Below are 15,058 nucleotides of genomic sequence, written 5' to 3' on the forward strand. Positions count from 1 at the left end.
CCTGTCACACAGCCCACTGAACTGTTTGCAGAGCAATGTTTACCAAAGTCATACTGAGCTGTTTATTGACAAACCACCACCCTCGCTGCCTCCCCCACAGCTTGGCCCAGATTCCCTGAATTACCAACCATTAGGTCTTTTTCAATCTCTTCATATAACTCTGACAGTTTGTCTTCCCGTCCTTCCAAGGCAGTGCTTGCTTCATGGTGACGCCTGATCCAGTCCTGAAAGTAATCTTCCTCCAAGCTTTTATAGGCCACCACGAGTGTCCTCAGGCCTTCTCCAGCAAACTCCTGCAATACAGTGGTGAGGCAGAAAGGTCCAAGAAGAACACTCTGGTCAGCCAGCCTTACAAAGGACCCTCAGAAAGCAGACCAGTAAAAGCGTCTTGGTAAAGTTTGCAGAGGAAAGGTGAAAAAATTACATCTTAGGCCACAAACGTTGTGGTATTTTTAAATAGCAATTTCAGGCCACTTTAACGTTGCCATCCATGGTCCTTATGAAGAAAAAACTCAAAAGGGCTTTTCTACTTTCTGGCTCTAAAGCTCTACAGTAACCGGGCATTTGTTTCCCAGGCTCATATTTCTCAACAAGAGGTCCAGAGTAGTGAGACCTAAATAAACACTGAACACAACCTTCAATTTTGGACATGGGTTCAACATTTTTAGGGTATGAATTCTGTCTGAAATGCACAGCATGAGCACAGCCAGTCACTGCATCTCAGCAAGTTCTTGTAACTGTGCTTTCTGATGTACAATGGGGAGCTCAGTGTTTGGTGGAACAGCAAAGATGTATTTGTGAAATGCGTCTGATGATCTTCGTAGCCATAGACTCACTCCAACAGGTCAATGTCCTTAAGTTGAGGATCCCAGAGCTGGACAGTATTCCAGGTGAGGTCTTACAAGAGCAGAGCAGAAGGACAGAATCACCTCCCTTGATCTGCTGACTGTCCTGGAGCAGTTCAAATGGCACCTGGTGCTCATGCTTAGGCAACTAATCTGATACCTAAGGCCATATAAATTAATTTGTTTCTCTATTCCATAACTAAAAATTGGTGCTTAAGTGCTGCTTCTAAAATCTGGGGTTTTTTTTCTGAAGACAAAGTACACTGGAGAAAAGCAGAGATGTTGCTGAGAAGGAAGCACTTACATTCAGGTGTTCTGTGGTCTCCTCTTTGAGAGAGCTGCAGGATGGATGAAGCAGTTCATAAAGAATGGTGTCAGCCCCCTTGCAGTACAAAGTCAAGTCACCTTCTGGACTCCGCACTGTGAGGAAGAGGAAAAGAAATGCTACAAATCCCAGAATGATGCTCTTGGGGTACACAGACCTTCCATCAAAATCAAGAAAAATTTCTACAGGTGTCTGAATTTCCCCAAGTTTTGGCAAACTCCCAGGAATCAAGACAAGCTCTGCTTAGAAAAGACGGGAGTGCGTTGGTCTGAGCAGACACTACGGTGTCCCTACAGACATAACTTTACTCAGAAGTTAAGAACAACTTGTTTTTAGGGAACTGGTCCTACTTTTCCTATTTCTCCTACCAGTAAACTGTAACTACAATTATGATATTCCTGATATATTTGAGTATGTTGGAGGGTTAATAAAGGCTACAAAAGGTTTCTTGAATAATTTCTCCATTTTCTGTTCAGGAAAGTGGGTTTCTCAGTTCATTCTTGCTTTCTCCTTTCCTACTTCCTCAAATTTCACTGATAATTTAAAAGCTAATTAATTGTAATGGGGGGAGCAAGATACATGAAAAGCTCAGCGTCTTCAGGAGGCTGGCTTGCATCCCTGTGGTCCAGATGTTGAGATTTCTCCCACCTGCCTCCTTTAAGTATTTTTCTGGCACTGTTCCTGTGTAACTACAAAGCCAAGGCAACACATCTCAAGCCCTCAGAAATAAATGTTATTCAGAGCACATTGCAAAAGAGGTATCCTAGAAAAATGGATCATAGCAGAATGAGGGACAGCTCCAGAACCTAAAAAGTCAGGAAGGAAAGAAAGCAGCAAAGGCAACATACCAATCACAGACATTCGCTTGCGAACATTGTTGAAATCAAGAATGGCCAGAAGTTTGTATATTTTTGTTTCTCCCATTTCCACGACAGTGATGGTCTCCGGTGTGCGAGCCCGAAACACAAATCCAAAGTTTCTGGCAGCAGTGACTAGGGCTCCCTCATCAGGAGATTGTGCTTGATACACCAAGTTACCTGACATGAAAGAAAAAAATGTAATGTGGCATCTGACCTATTTGTGAGCTAAAAAAAGTACAAAATCCAACACATTATACAGCAGTTATCCCTTTGCTTTTCTGTCTATCCACAGAAGTGCAGCATTAAAAAGCACCTTATGTCCACACATCTCCATCAAGTCCCACCAACCCATCCTCCAGGATAGTGCAAGAGACCCCCTGGATTCTTTTGGGGATTTTAATCACTCTGTTTGGAGTCTAACATCTCACTGAGAGGACAAGTTCCTTGGGTTTACCCTCCTCTAGTTAGATCTGCACATTTTTCTGATCAGTATTTTCACCTAATACCTGTCAATTAATTCTAGCCTTTAAAGCATGGTTTTCATCCTGCCTGGGATTTGAGGAGGCTGACCCAGTAGCTGTGGGAACACTGGGTGAGAGGAGCCAATGAGTCTCCAGTGAATAGGTGCTCTATGTTCTTTGCTTTGTGGCACTAGCAGAAGAGCAGAGAAAGAGTGGGGCAAGCCTCTGCCACCCCAGGGAAGCCGTGGCACCTGCAATTTCCGCACTCCAGAGATGTGGTGTTTGCAGTATGATACGTCTGTTCCACCATAGGAACACACAGGCAGTGGAGGCCCTGGTCCTTTCTCTTCCCATGTGGCATCTCCAAAGACACTGATTTATGTGTAGCCACACTACAGAAAATCACCAGGGAGCCAAAAGGACCAATAACAGCTTCTGTGGAGAGAAGACATGCTGTGGTGCGAGTGAACATAACCACTCATTCCAGCGCCTCCAACAGTACTCACCTTCCTTCTTCTCCTCTGGCATCACTGTGTGGCAAAGTGAGAGCAGCCGGAAGAACCTGTGTGTTGGGACATCATTCAGCTTCACGGCTTCAACCAGGCTGTGGTCATAGAAGGCAAACTTTGGGTCGGCTAATGGGTTGTATGAGAAATCAACCTTTTCTGTGTTCTGAAAAAAACATGGCTTGGTATTATTTGTTGAGCTCTCACACAGCTGTACACCAATGCCTGCCCAACACAGGCCCTCTCTGCTCCTCACATTTACAAAGGACCCCATCCTGCAGGGCTGGCTGCTCATGACAGAGATTGGTGGGTTTAAGGAAATGGGAGGTCATGAAAGGTATTTAATCATGGGACAGGACAGGCACTAGATGTGTCTTTCAGAGCACCATTCAAGCTACAAACCAATTAACTAAACTGCCTCTCTGAGCAGCAGCTCATGCTCCAACAGGATCCCTGCCAATGGATACCTACAGCAAAGAAGTGCCTGCCTTCAACACATGCGTGCTTGGAGGCATTGTGTTCATGATGTCAAAGGCTGCCTGTGATACTAGAATGCAGGAGCCCAGTCTGAAACAATTCAAAAGGTTGTCTTATCCACCACATTCTCTCAATGCCAGAAAAAATCCTGATGCGGAAAAAATAGGACAGACAGGTGACGTAAAGGTTAAACTCCATGGGCACTGCCCATTTTGTCAAGCAGAGTAGAACACACTGGAGAAATGTCCAGAAGCTCATTGCACCATGTGTCATGGAGTAACGGACTGCCAAGCCTGCCTCAGACAATTCTGTCTCCTGCCCCATCTCCGGTGAGCTCAGAGTTTCCAGGATGGGAATCATCCTTTTGACCGCTGCACACTGACATTTAGCACTCAGTCCAAGAGCACAGACTGACCCCTCCCACACTCGTCTGTACAGCAAGGTCCAGGCACAGCAGCATCATGGATTGTTGGAGGACTCTGCAGGATTCTGCTCCACAGAGTGTCACGAGCAGCAGAGTGGGGTGGACAGTTGGCAGGGGTCCAGTGTGTGTCACCAAGCAAGGCTGACGGAGAGATGGCAGGCTGGAGGCACAGCACTCAGGACAAACAGCCTGTTTCAGTGGGCAATTTGAGCTCTGAATTCATTCTGGAGATGAATCATTGGAACGGGGAGAGGGACTTTCATCATCATCTTGCTGTTTGTTATTTGGATTACTGCATGCAGCTTTCAGACATTTTAGAAATAAAGACATGTGTGTTTGTGCCAGCAAGCAGAGGCTAAAGAGAAATGTAGAAATGACGTATTTTCACACTTTCTGAAGCCCAGACATTAGAGGAATTTGACAGTGACCTTGCTATTGGTATAAACTGCACTCACTAATTCCTCACTAAAGCTTTAATTAAATACCAAGGTTAATAAAATTCATCTATGTCCAAGTCTCCAACAAACACCAATGGTCAGGTCTTCAAGAGAAGCTGTGCATGCACCAGGATGTCTGGTGAAGCAGAAGGGATAGTGGGCTGTTCCCGACCTGCAGGTTTAAGCCAGGCTTACTGGAAAGCAACTTAACTCTGGGAATTCTCTCACATCCAGAGGAACACACATCACTGTTAAGAGCATCAAGAGCATCAGCTCTTGCAGGGTCAAAACCACAAGCTATGCCTCTGTGGGCTGTGTCCACTGGTACTTATCCAGGTCCACAGAAAGCAAAGATCCTGACAGCACCTGAGCACTTACCTCATTTATTTCTATCCTCTGCCCAGACATATCATACACATCACCTGCAAGCAAGAAAGATGAAATTATAGCCACACACTGTGGATAAGTGCAGTCTCTGAGCCACAAAATTGGTTAAAGTGTTTCTGAGCTAGAATCTATTTTAAAAGTTTCAGTAAATTGACACGGGCACTGACGACTGATGATACTAACAATCAGTTTCTATGTTGGTCCATGACAAAATCCAGAGACTGACAGATGCTTGAAACACACAGCAGTTACCATAAAAATGACTGGCATTTGAGTAAAGAAGACTTGTCTTGAGCTGAACCCAGAGAGGATCTAGTGCTAAGTAGGAAATGAAAGTGCTTCCAGGGGATGACTTCTCTTGTGCCTTCTCCTTCAAAATCCAGCTCCTGGATCCTACTATTTGCAGCACTCCCTGGACACTCACAGAAAAGTGGTCTTCAAAGCCCATTTTCCCCCCATCTAGGTAGCAAGGCTGCTCTACTGATATTCCCTGGACACATGATCTGGTTACAGGAATTGAAGATATGTCATCTCCAGGATACATAATTAGAACTTCTGCCCAGAGACAAGTTTCACTAGGAAGGTCTGGACTGTGCCAAGGCCAGCCAGTCCCAACACTTCATAGAAATAAGATTGAAATGCAATGAACTACAGGAATGATTGACTCATATTTGCCCCAGCAACCTCAACTGTGACCAACCTCAAGTGTAGTGCTGGTGTGCCTTCACAAAGGCCCCAAGGGTATAAAAGAAAACACAGTAAACACCTCTCCTGAGAACCTAAGCACCAGTTGATTCCCTGGGAACCATAGCCAAGAGGCTTTTGTACACCTCCTTCCCTTAAGCCCAGAGGAGAGCAGAACTAGATCATCCTTTCTGGCATGGCTTTTCTGAATGCCCCTGAACAGCAGAGAAGTACTGTGCTAGAAGAAGCTAAACATTTAGAAAACTACAGGCAATAGATTGTTTGACTTCTTTGCCTGTATTTCCCATTCACTTCTTGAACCCTTACCCTGTATCTGTTAGTGGTGACATCTGCTTCAGAAAAGTCAGTTAAGGACACATGACGGGAGAGATTTCAAACTGTTTAGCAGTACTATGTCAGATAGCATAGTATCACTGTTTGAGATATGGTGGTCTCCAAATATACACAGATTGATAGGAAGAAGTATCTTCTTCCAGTCAGCTGACAGTACTAAGAAAGGATGCAAGCTTTATGGCACATTAGTGCATCAACGGGTCTGACACAGGCAAAGCAAGCATCCATATACGAATAAGCAGTGACTAATTTCTCTGGGGCATCTAATGATGTTAATCAATTAGGCAGTTTGAGAAGTGTTAGCACCTCTTGAGCAGTATGAAGAAAACTGCCTGGGGCCATAGCATGAACAAGCCTTTTAAACCAATGACTTCTAGGACCTAACAGAACTAATTACTCTTGTTCCCCATTTTTTCCAACTCCCTACCAACTTTTCTCTCTTCTGATGGGTGAAGAATGTCAGGTGTAAGGACAAAGACCAGGTCTTTGACTAGTCCAACTACCTGAAAAGGATGTGGAAAATCACTACTCATGTCATGAGAAATTGCTGAAAGTGAGAGACAACAGTGTGAGAATCTGACAAAATTTGCAGATAGCCCCAGGAGGGATGGCTGATTTTATAAGGGATTAATAGGGAGTTAGTTATGTGAGTTACATGTTATGTTTTGCAAGGTTAGCAATAATACCTGGCTAACAATGTCAATAATACAATAAAAAGCTGAGACTACCTAATTAGAGATATCAGAAAAAAAACCCTGCAAATTTGAGTACAGATATTGTAAATCTGGGACAAATGAGGAGAAACTAATAGTGTTGGTTCTTTAGTTGGGATAACAGTGGGGCAGAAAATGGGAGATAAAAGAGTGAGAAAGAAGGGGAAACTATTAATATGTGGCAAGTGGTGCAATCAGGCTGTCCAGACATCCCTGATGGGCAGCCTTGCACTTGATCATTGCAGCTCCTTACGTGGCATTCTCTTCTGGATATCAGATTTAGTCTCTGTGGATGAAGAGGCACACAGTGAAACAGAACCCAGAGAGCACGACAAACAGGTAACATACCATAGGATTTGCCATTGATGGAGCACTTGTTGAAACACATGATGTTCTGGGTGAGAGTTCCTGTCTTGTCTGAGAAGATGTACTTGATCTGTCCCAGCTCTTCGTTGAGTGTAGTGGTTCGGGCCTGAGCTGGTGTGTCATTCAGTGGGTAATACATTTTACGGTCCCAGTCGATGTAGAAACTGTTACCCAGGCGTATAATCTCCACACTGATGAAACAGAAAGAGAAGGTGATTCATTACCTTAAGGCACAAGGTCTTTATCTTCAGCACCACCATTATCAATTGCAATTAGGAGACAACTTTGTAGGGTCAACCCTTTGAAGGCTGAGTTCAACGACAGGTTGAACTCATCTGTCCACAGGCGGCCTGTGGTAAGGGATGCTGAATCAAGGCTCACTGAAATGATCTGCTAAGTTTACAGCAAACTCATTTCCTTTGTTTTATAAAGCAGTACTTTATAAAAGTACTTGGAAAGTTTCAGAAGTTTTTGGACTGAGAAGTGAGGCAAGAGCAGTGGGTTTCACTTGGTGCTGTTTCAGGAGATGGTTTCCAGCAGAGCTGTGGGCTGGGCTGAGCCCAGTGCCAGGGGCTGAGCACAGCCATGTCTCAAACAACAGAGAACTCCACAGCAAGAGAGCCATTGAGTCACTCAGTACAACCAAAGAGTGGCATCAGCTTGAAGATGACATGGATTTTCACTTTGGACAGGAATGCAATTCATTCCTCATGGTTACCAGCACAAAAGAGAGTCTCAGTAGCAAAGGTGACGGATGGCAGGTACAATGATAAATTAAACAGGGCTATGCAATCTCTACCCCAGCCCCAAGGTTTGAGAGCATCACAGACACATTGCCTACCTGTCGCTCCTGCTTGGCTATCACCAATAACCAACACATCTCTGCACTGTCTGGGAAGAGGCAACAATCACACTGATAATATAACACCAAGTACTTCAACCTGATTGTACCTACTTACCTGGCAATCCTCACACAGTCCTAAAGCTACCTCAAAGAACAGGCCATTCATTCACTGTTAGCAAGGTGCTAATGGTGGCAGGCTTCCAGCCCTACTCCTATAGCATCCTACACACCTACACCTCCCCTTTAACTGCAAAATCATCCTCTCCTCATTCAGGGCTCACTGTTGTCCCCACTCCAACCCTGATAAAGCCTTCTGAAGGCAGCAGAAACAGGAAAAGCATGAATGTGGTTGTGTAGGATCATCCGTGATGGGGCTGTGTTAGGTTTTAACGAAAATGCTGCTCCCAGTTAAGGCAAAGGCTCCTAAGATCAGAAGTGAAAGGAGCTTCCGGCACGTACCTGACGTAGAGTGAAATTGGTACCACGGTGTTTAGAATGATCACATATGACCAGAACATGAGGAAGCCGGAGTAGGGGGCAGAGTTGACACCCTCTGCCCAGGGCAGATAGACCTGGAAGTAGTAGCCCTTATCATGCTCCCAGATACCATTGCCAATGGCTAGGATGAGACACATCAATGCTAAAAATGCAAAGATCTGGAAAAAAAAAAAAAAAAAATTCAAAACCCAAACAAAATGTATTGCATTTTAGAGACACGGAATTTTTTATGTACAGGTTAGTTAGAAGACCCTAATGGGGTAGAGTTGGATAGCCTGAATCATAGGAGAATGTTCCTAGGGATGAAGAGGAAAAACCAGCAAAATTATGATACTTTTACCTCAAGAACAAAGTTACACAGTGCAGAGTCTGGCAACTTGGAATTAAAAGTCCTCAAACAGCTGGGGATTTAAATCCCAAGCAGACATCTCAGCTAGGGTGGTTACAACAGTCTGCTGCAGAACACCAAATCTCATTAGAGGAGAGTTGAGCTGAGGATCCTCAAACATCTGGCTGCACACCTGGGAATAGAAACTGTCTGGAGGACTTTACCTGGCCATTTGTCAGATGTATCACAGTATTCCTCACAATTTCTGAAAGACTACTAAGGATAATCCAGCACCGTACAGTTTGGAGTTCAGCACTGGATATTATTCTGATGGTTAGAGGAGATATAATTGCTTTCTCAAAAAGAATGGTTGCCTTGGTATCTGCCCTCACGATTTGATTACACTTCCTTTGAGCAAACAAAAAGCAACACCAACCAGTGATGTGTATCCTTGGGCTTTAGAGAAGCCTGTTTCCTGAAGCCTAAAGCAACCAGGGCAACAGCAGCTGGGAAGTGAAGTTCAAACTGGGATACCTTACTGAAAACTGGGGCTTGCTCAGGAACACTATTTAACAGACACAAAAACATTACATAGGTCATAAAGCACTTTTTGATTAAAAGAAGACAGGAGTGTAGCAATACAATTATTTGGAAAAGAACAGAAAAAGAACAGGAAGAAGGAAATTTAGCAGAAATTAATACAGACTGCAAGGAATTATAGAACTGTGAATATCCAACCGTCAAAAAATATCAAGAAAAGAAAAAAATAAAATCATAAGCAGGTGTGTGAAAAGCAAACATGTTAACAGACAGTCCTCCAAGAGGAAGGAGGAAGGAAGAAGAAGGAATTACCTGCCCTACAGTAAATGAAAAAGGCAGATTATGTCTACTGACACAGAGCACTGTGTGGCTCTCTCTGCTGATAAGCATCTTCAATGCAGCAGGTCCATCTAATTCAAAGATGGAAGCTTAGAGGTTAGTTTTTAACTTTCCCTTTAATAAGGTTAGTTTTCAACAATGTTTTAAAAACTGGGAAGCCCCACCATTTTGGAATCCTGCTAATACAATTACAATATTTGTAATGTAGAAATGGTGATGGTGGGGGAGATAAACTGCAGTTAACTTGACATCCTTCCTGGACAAATGATAACAAAATAATTCTTTTGGCACAGGCTTTTCCAAACATTTGACATAAACCAGCCAATATAATAAGAAAAAAAGTGAAGATATGGAGTCAACAGGCTGCACAAAAGAGCAATTAAAAATCATCTTTTGCAAGTATAATCATTAGGGAAAAATTATCAGTAACTTGGACCATTATGTAAAGGCCACACAGCAACAATCACATTAAAACAGTAATCAACCTTTTTAAAAAGCAGTAATTGAGGGACAAACATAGAAATGTTAATGGTAAAGCTAATATTTGTACTGCTGAGGTAAGCGTGGCAGGAAGAAAGATACTTCTGTGAAGCAATATGAATCACTTGGTGAAAAGTTCATGCCTGATCAACTCAAATTTTAATATAAAAAAGCCACAAAAGGGAACTTTAAGAAAAGGTGGCAGACTGAGTGTCAGGGGACATATTTATTTCACACACGAGTAGTAGCTTTTCTATTTAATTGTGTGAAGCCAAATAAATTACTCAACTTGTGAAATGGAGACAATATTGCTTGCTGGTAAGGAATGTGGTGCAGTGTTTTTAAACCTCTGTGAACCAGAAATTAAAACATACTTGAATATGTGCCATTGTAATTACAATGACTTAAGGATATATTAGAGGCATGACCCACCTCACTGCCCCACAGGTTAAAAATTATCCTTTGCAGAATATCACAATCCATGCAGGAATTTCAATGTGTGATTCAGCAATTGACATGCATGGGGCAAGACAGGAGCTGAACTTTCCCAAGGTGTCCCTGCCCATGGCTGGGGTGTTGGAACAAGATGATCTTTATGGTCCTTTCCAACTGAAACCACTCTGTGATTCTATACCACAGCAGCTCCTGCCCACAGTTGCACTCAATTTATGTCCATTTTGTTTTCTGTGCATTGGGCATGTCAGTGCTTTCACGACCCCACTCGTGCAACACTCACGCTTGCACAAAGCTCACTAACATGCTGTTTGCTCTGAGACAAATGCAAAGGACCAAGCCATTAAAAGCAGCCCTGGAGATTAATTTCCGTGCATAGAAACAGCTGTGTGCAGGGTGTCGCAATTGTAACCACAGCCCTGAAGAGAAGGACATGAAAAATCATAGGCTTGTGCATGCTCATGGGGCTTCCCAGCATGAACATCCTCCCTCCCTGGGTCCTGCCCATACACTGCCTGCTGGAGATCCTCTCGGTAAGAATTTTGTAAAGAGTAAGTGACTTTTGACTTCAAGACGAACATTGACTGTTGGACTGTGAATTAAAACAGTCTCGGTTTCTTAATTGGTGCTTTGTGTTCTGCTCTGGGATTTGAAGCAGTCAGTTGTTTAAGAGATGAATGTGAGAGCTCTCTTTTTCTGAAAATTTGCTCCTCCTAGCATGCTAAGAAGCAGGTTTTGGAGAAAAAAGCATTTTTGGAGCTGGCAAGTGCATCCCCAGCGGAGGACCATTAACTTCTGTCTCAGATCGATGAGAAACACCTCCAAATATGACAAAACAGCTATGACTGCCATCTGGAAATGTTCACTTCTGATTAACCCTTGCTGGGGCAGACCAGGGCAACATTTAACAGGCACTCCTTTGGCGAACCTACTTAAATACTGCTTTGTGCCTGGAAGTTTTATGGGCAAATAAACACAAAATAACTTTGCCAGTGTTAATGTGGAATAAGTTTCTCTACATGTAAATGACTTATTTATAGTAAGTTGTGGCTACTTTGTCTTAACTCAAGAGAGCACAATATACTGCTTGTTTTTATGACCACGCTCTGTAAACTTTGACCACCCAGTGAGCTGGAAAAACCCAATGCCACATCCTCTTAGGTGTCCAAAGAGTCTGGTGTTTAGGGTACGATAGAGCTTTACTTAGACATCAAAATTTTATGTTTCTTAAAAGTGTGTAAAGGAGACAAACACACCCTTGGCTCCTCCAGCACCCAAGAACCTAGGCAGAGGCTGATGCAATCAGCTGCAAGTTGCTCAGTTTTTTTAAAACAGAGCCAGGAGGTAAATTCATCTCATTTGTTTTTATAAAGAGAGGCCAAACAGACTGAAAGTTCTGCGTGGGACCCTTGTCTTGTGAAAGGAGATTTAGCAAATCTTAATTTAACATTAAATTCCAGATTCCCTGTTCGGTTTTCCTCTGCTCTGTTTCTGTGCCCTGTGGATCACCCCGAGCCCATTCTCCTCCACAGTCAGAGCATAGCAGAACACCTATGAAAATGTGAAGTTCCTCAAATGCTCGCAAAATTTTGAATGTAAGAGGCCCAAACCTTGTTTGGTTTTGCTGTCCACTTCAGGGGAGGAAGGGAAGAAAACACTGAGGGAAACAAGCTGATGATAGCCAAGATTTTCCCTTGGTAGAGATTGGTGCAAGGTTACTAAAATTAAGGGCATGTCCTTACTGTACACAGAGCAAAGCCTCAAGATGGGTTGAAGACAACCCTGGAGTGGCTCTCTGTGCTATGGCACTGCTGGACATCCCTGGGCTCACCTAAAGGACTTTTGGGATCCCAGTTAAAAATAAGAAATACAGGGGCTGAGATGAAGTGTGGAGGTTGGAGGGTGGTGCCACCCTGGAGATGTGTGTGCTCTTAAGCCCCAGTGCTGAGGAGGCGTGAAGTCAGAGAGGGCAGGGAGAGCTCAGGACAGCCTTGCTGTGATGCACAGACTGCTGTTGGATGCCTCCTCCAGGGCTTGCACCAGTGCCTGGGAATGGATCCTGTCCCCAGCTGGATAGTAGGGTGATCTGGAGAGCAAGAGTAGTAGGGAAGAAGCAGTAACAGTGACCACTGACCACCAGACCTTCCCAGTCCCAGTTCCCACCATAAACTGAAGGTTGTGCAGCATGCATGGGAAAGCATGACAAATTTGCACTCAAAGGAAAATGAAATCTGAAACTAAAGACCTTTTCTTCAAGCAACACTGATTAAAGTAGTGTCAGAGTGTATGTCTTCCTTCCCTGAGTGGCTTTGAAGTCAAGCAGTAAAACCTTGAGAGAGTCTGTAAAAGAATCACTATTTCGGTCTGGAAGTATTTGCCATTTCTTAAATCCACTGATGAGCTTAACCCTCAAATTAAATCTGTTTTTCAATCTGAGAAGAGTGCTTGCTATGTAAGATTAGTGTTCTCAAATTTCCCAGCTGCTAAAAACACCAGTTTCCTAGCATTAATGAGACCATATCTAATAATTTATCCTAACGTGTTAAGTCAGGAGCTGGCATCATGTAAATTAGCAAACTCAATTACCAAGTCCTATGCAGATATCACCAGAGATGCCAACAAATCACGAGGAAGAGAGAGAACTGCTAATGTTTATTTAAATAGAAAATGACAAAATTACTAGAAGAAAAAAGGGCTTTGCAGGCTTCAAAATATTTCTCACACAAAAATGCAGAGCAAGGAGGAGCAGAGAAAATGACAAGCTCAGAAGAAAAGGCCTTAATTCTGTCAATGTAATGGCCTTGCTTTGCAAGACGGGCTGGCAGAGGTGCTGCAGAACTCAGGCTGCTAATAAATTATTATGTACTTTTTCTTCTTATCGTCAGTCACTTCTGATATTCCCCCATTTGTGTGGACAATGAGGTGGAGCATCTGGAAATGATGAACACATCTGAAGAACGGCACATTAATCAGACTTACCACCAACACAAGGACATTCATGAGCCGATCGATGCTTGTTCGCTTAAAAGTTGTTTTTCCACTGTTCTGCATGAGTTTCGTGTCTGGCCCTGGAGATGAAGCACACTTGTTAATTTTAGTAATAAAGCTTAGCTGTTCTAAAGCTGATTCCCTCTGAGGCCCCACGGTGCTTTTCAGCATAAATAACCATTGCAGCTCTCTTGAAGTCAGGTATGCACAGTCTTGAGTGCTGGTGAGAAACTTGGGCAGAAACAGGTTAAGCCACTTGTCTGAGACTACATGGAGAGAGCCACATAAAACCATTAATTCTGGATGTTGACTCAACTCTTTTCTTTCAACATTCAGCCCTCCCTTTCAGCTTTAATCACTCTTCACTGAATACCAGATATTGCTATGTTATTGGTGATATACTATGTATTATCTCACATGTCTAGAGGAGTACAGAAACAACAGGACTGTGCTCATGAAAAGCGTAGATCTAATCAATAATATTATTGATGACTCTGATATTCCAATATGGATTAAAATCACATAGAAATGATACAGAGTGTTTAATCCAATAAACTTGAGAGAATTCTTAACCAAATTTAACTGTTACATTCTTTCTTAGTCATCAAAACTCCCCTCCTGTACTTTGCTGTGTGCATTTCTGAAACAAGAAAGTTTTTTCTTCTTGTACCTGGTAGAAACATACTTTACAAAGAGGAAAATACTTGATTCCTTTGTGCATGCTGGGTGTGATGTATTCCCATGCTAGGGCTGCTGGGCTCTGCAATCCACATGTCAGTCTTTTTACCTACCAGCATAAATAACGAGTCCAAAGCACCACTCTGTGTTCCTGATAGTACAGCCCCTCAGCAACATCTTCTCATTGTCCAGGGCATACTTCTCTCCTCGAAGAGTAAGAGTTCCTGTGAATTTATCCAGTTTGTTATTTGGTGCCTCACATCTGATTTCTCCTGTAAAAAGAAGGTAAAAGCAAAAATGAAAATCTTGGTCCAGAAAGGTGTCATCAATACTGCATTCCCAGCTGTTCCTCAGAGAGACATATTTCACACTGTTGTTGCAATCGACTCCTAACCCTGTCATTCCCATCCTATACCTTATATTTACTCATGTTCTGGGATGTTGCTCCTTCCCCATATGAATCTTGTAATTCAAAGGACCACAATGGACGTGGATCTATCCAATTCTTTGAACATGGCAATTTTTTATTGGTAGAGTACAAAACAAAGTTTCCACAACTTTTATGTGGGTGAGAAGAAATGTTGAACCAGCAATGTACTTTTAATCCATTCACAGCAAGTTCATAGTGGTAGGATGTCACTGGATAATTTTAGCTAAAAGTGCTGACATCATCTTTTTTCTTATTTCATTTTACCTCAAACTGCAGGAGCCCAAGTGAATAAAATCATAGCCTGAAGGCTGCAGAAGAGTAATTAATTGAGGTGTCTTTGTTCACTGTTTTTTAATTTCATCTGTTTTATAACTCAGGAGCATATAAAAAGATACCGCTACCTTCTTTGGCCACACAGCTGACACTGTAAGTGATTGGAGTGTCTATTTCCATGCTTTATATTTATTTATTGTAATAAAATGTGTTCAGATACCTCAGTACAAGAACGACTATTTAAATCAACAGCTGCACCTGTCATTTAAAGATTCAAAGCAGAGCCCTGTGGATGTATTGAAAAGAACTGGAAAATACAAATATGAATTACTGAAAGGCAATCTAAGAGTTCAGTCTGTTCACTTAAT

The 15,058-nt window shown here is 42.8% G+C and overlaps 1 protein-coding gene across 6 annotated transcripts in view; it reads right to left on the reverse strand.

Annotated features, from left to right (window-relative positions):
• Window positions 1-15,058, reverse strand: part of LOC103623850 (phospholipid-transporting ATPase ID) — an 84,801-nt gene that overhangs the window by 19,360 nt on the left and 50,383 nt on the right. For all 6 annotated transcript variants that reach the window (XM_017746578.1, XM_017746582.1, XM_017746580.1 and 3 more), the window contains 9 exons: window positions 14,101-14,259; window positions 13,301-13,389; window positions 8,143-8,339; window positions 6,822-7,030; window positions 4,714-4,757; window positions 2,998-3,163; window positions 2,019-2,207; window positions 1,150-1,265; window positions 129-293 (listed from right to left, as the gene is read on the reverse strand). In XM_017746578.1, coding sequence (XP_017602067.1) covers window positions 129-293; window positions 1,150-1,265; window positions 2,019-2,207; window positions 2,998-3,163; window positions 4,714-4,757; window positions 6,822-7,030; window positions 8,143-8,339; window positions 13,301-13,389; window positions 14,101-14,259 — 1,334 coding nt within the window. The remainder of the gene's footprint in view (window positions 1-128; window positions 294-1,149; window positions 1,266-2,018; window positions 2,208-2,997; window positions 3,164-4,713; window positions 4,758-6,821; window positions 7,031-8,142; window positions 8,340-13,300; window positions 13,390-14,100; window positions 14,260-15,058) is intronic.

The sequence above is a fragment of the Corvus brachyrhynchos genome, unplaced genomic scaffold (genome assembly GCF_000691975.1).
Source record: "Corvus brachyrhynchos isolate BGI_N302 unplaced genomic scaffold, ASM69197v1 scaffold139, whole genome shotgun sequence".
NCBI lineage: Eukaryota > Metazoa > Chordata > Aves > Passeriformes > Corvidae > Corvus > Corvus brachyrhynchos.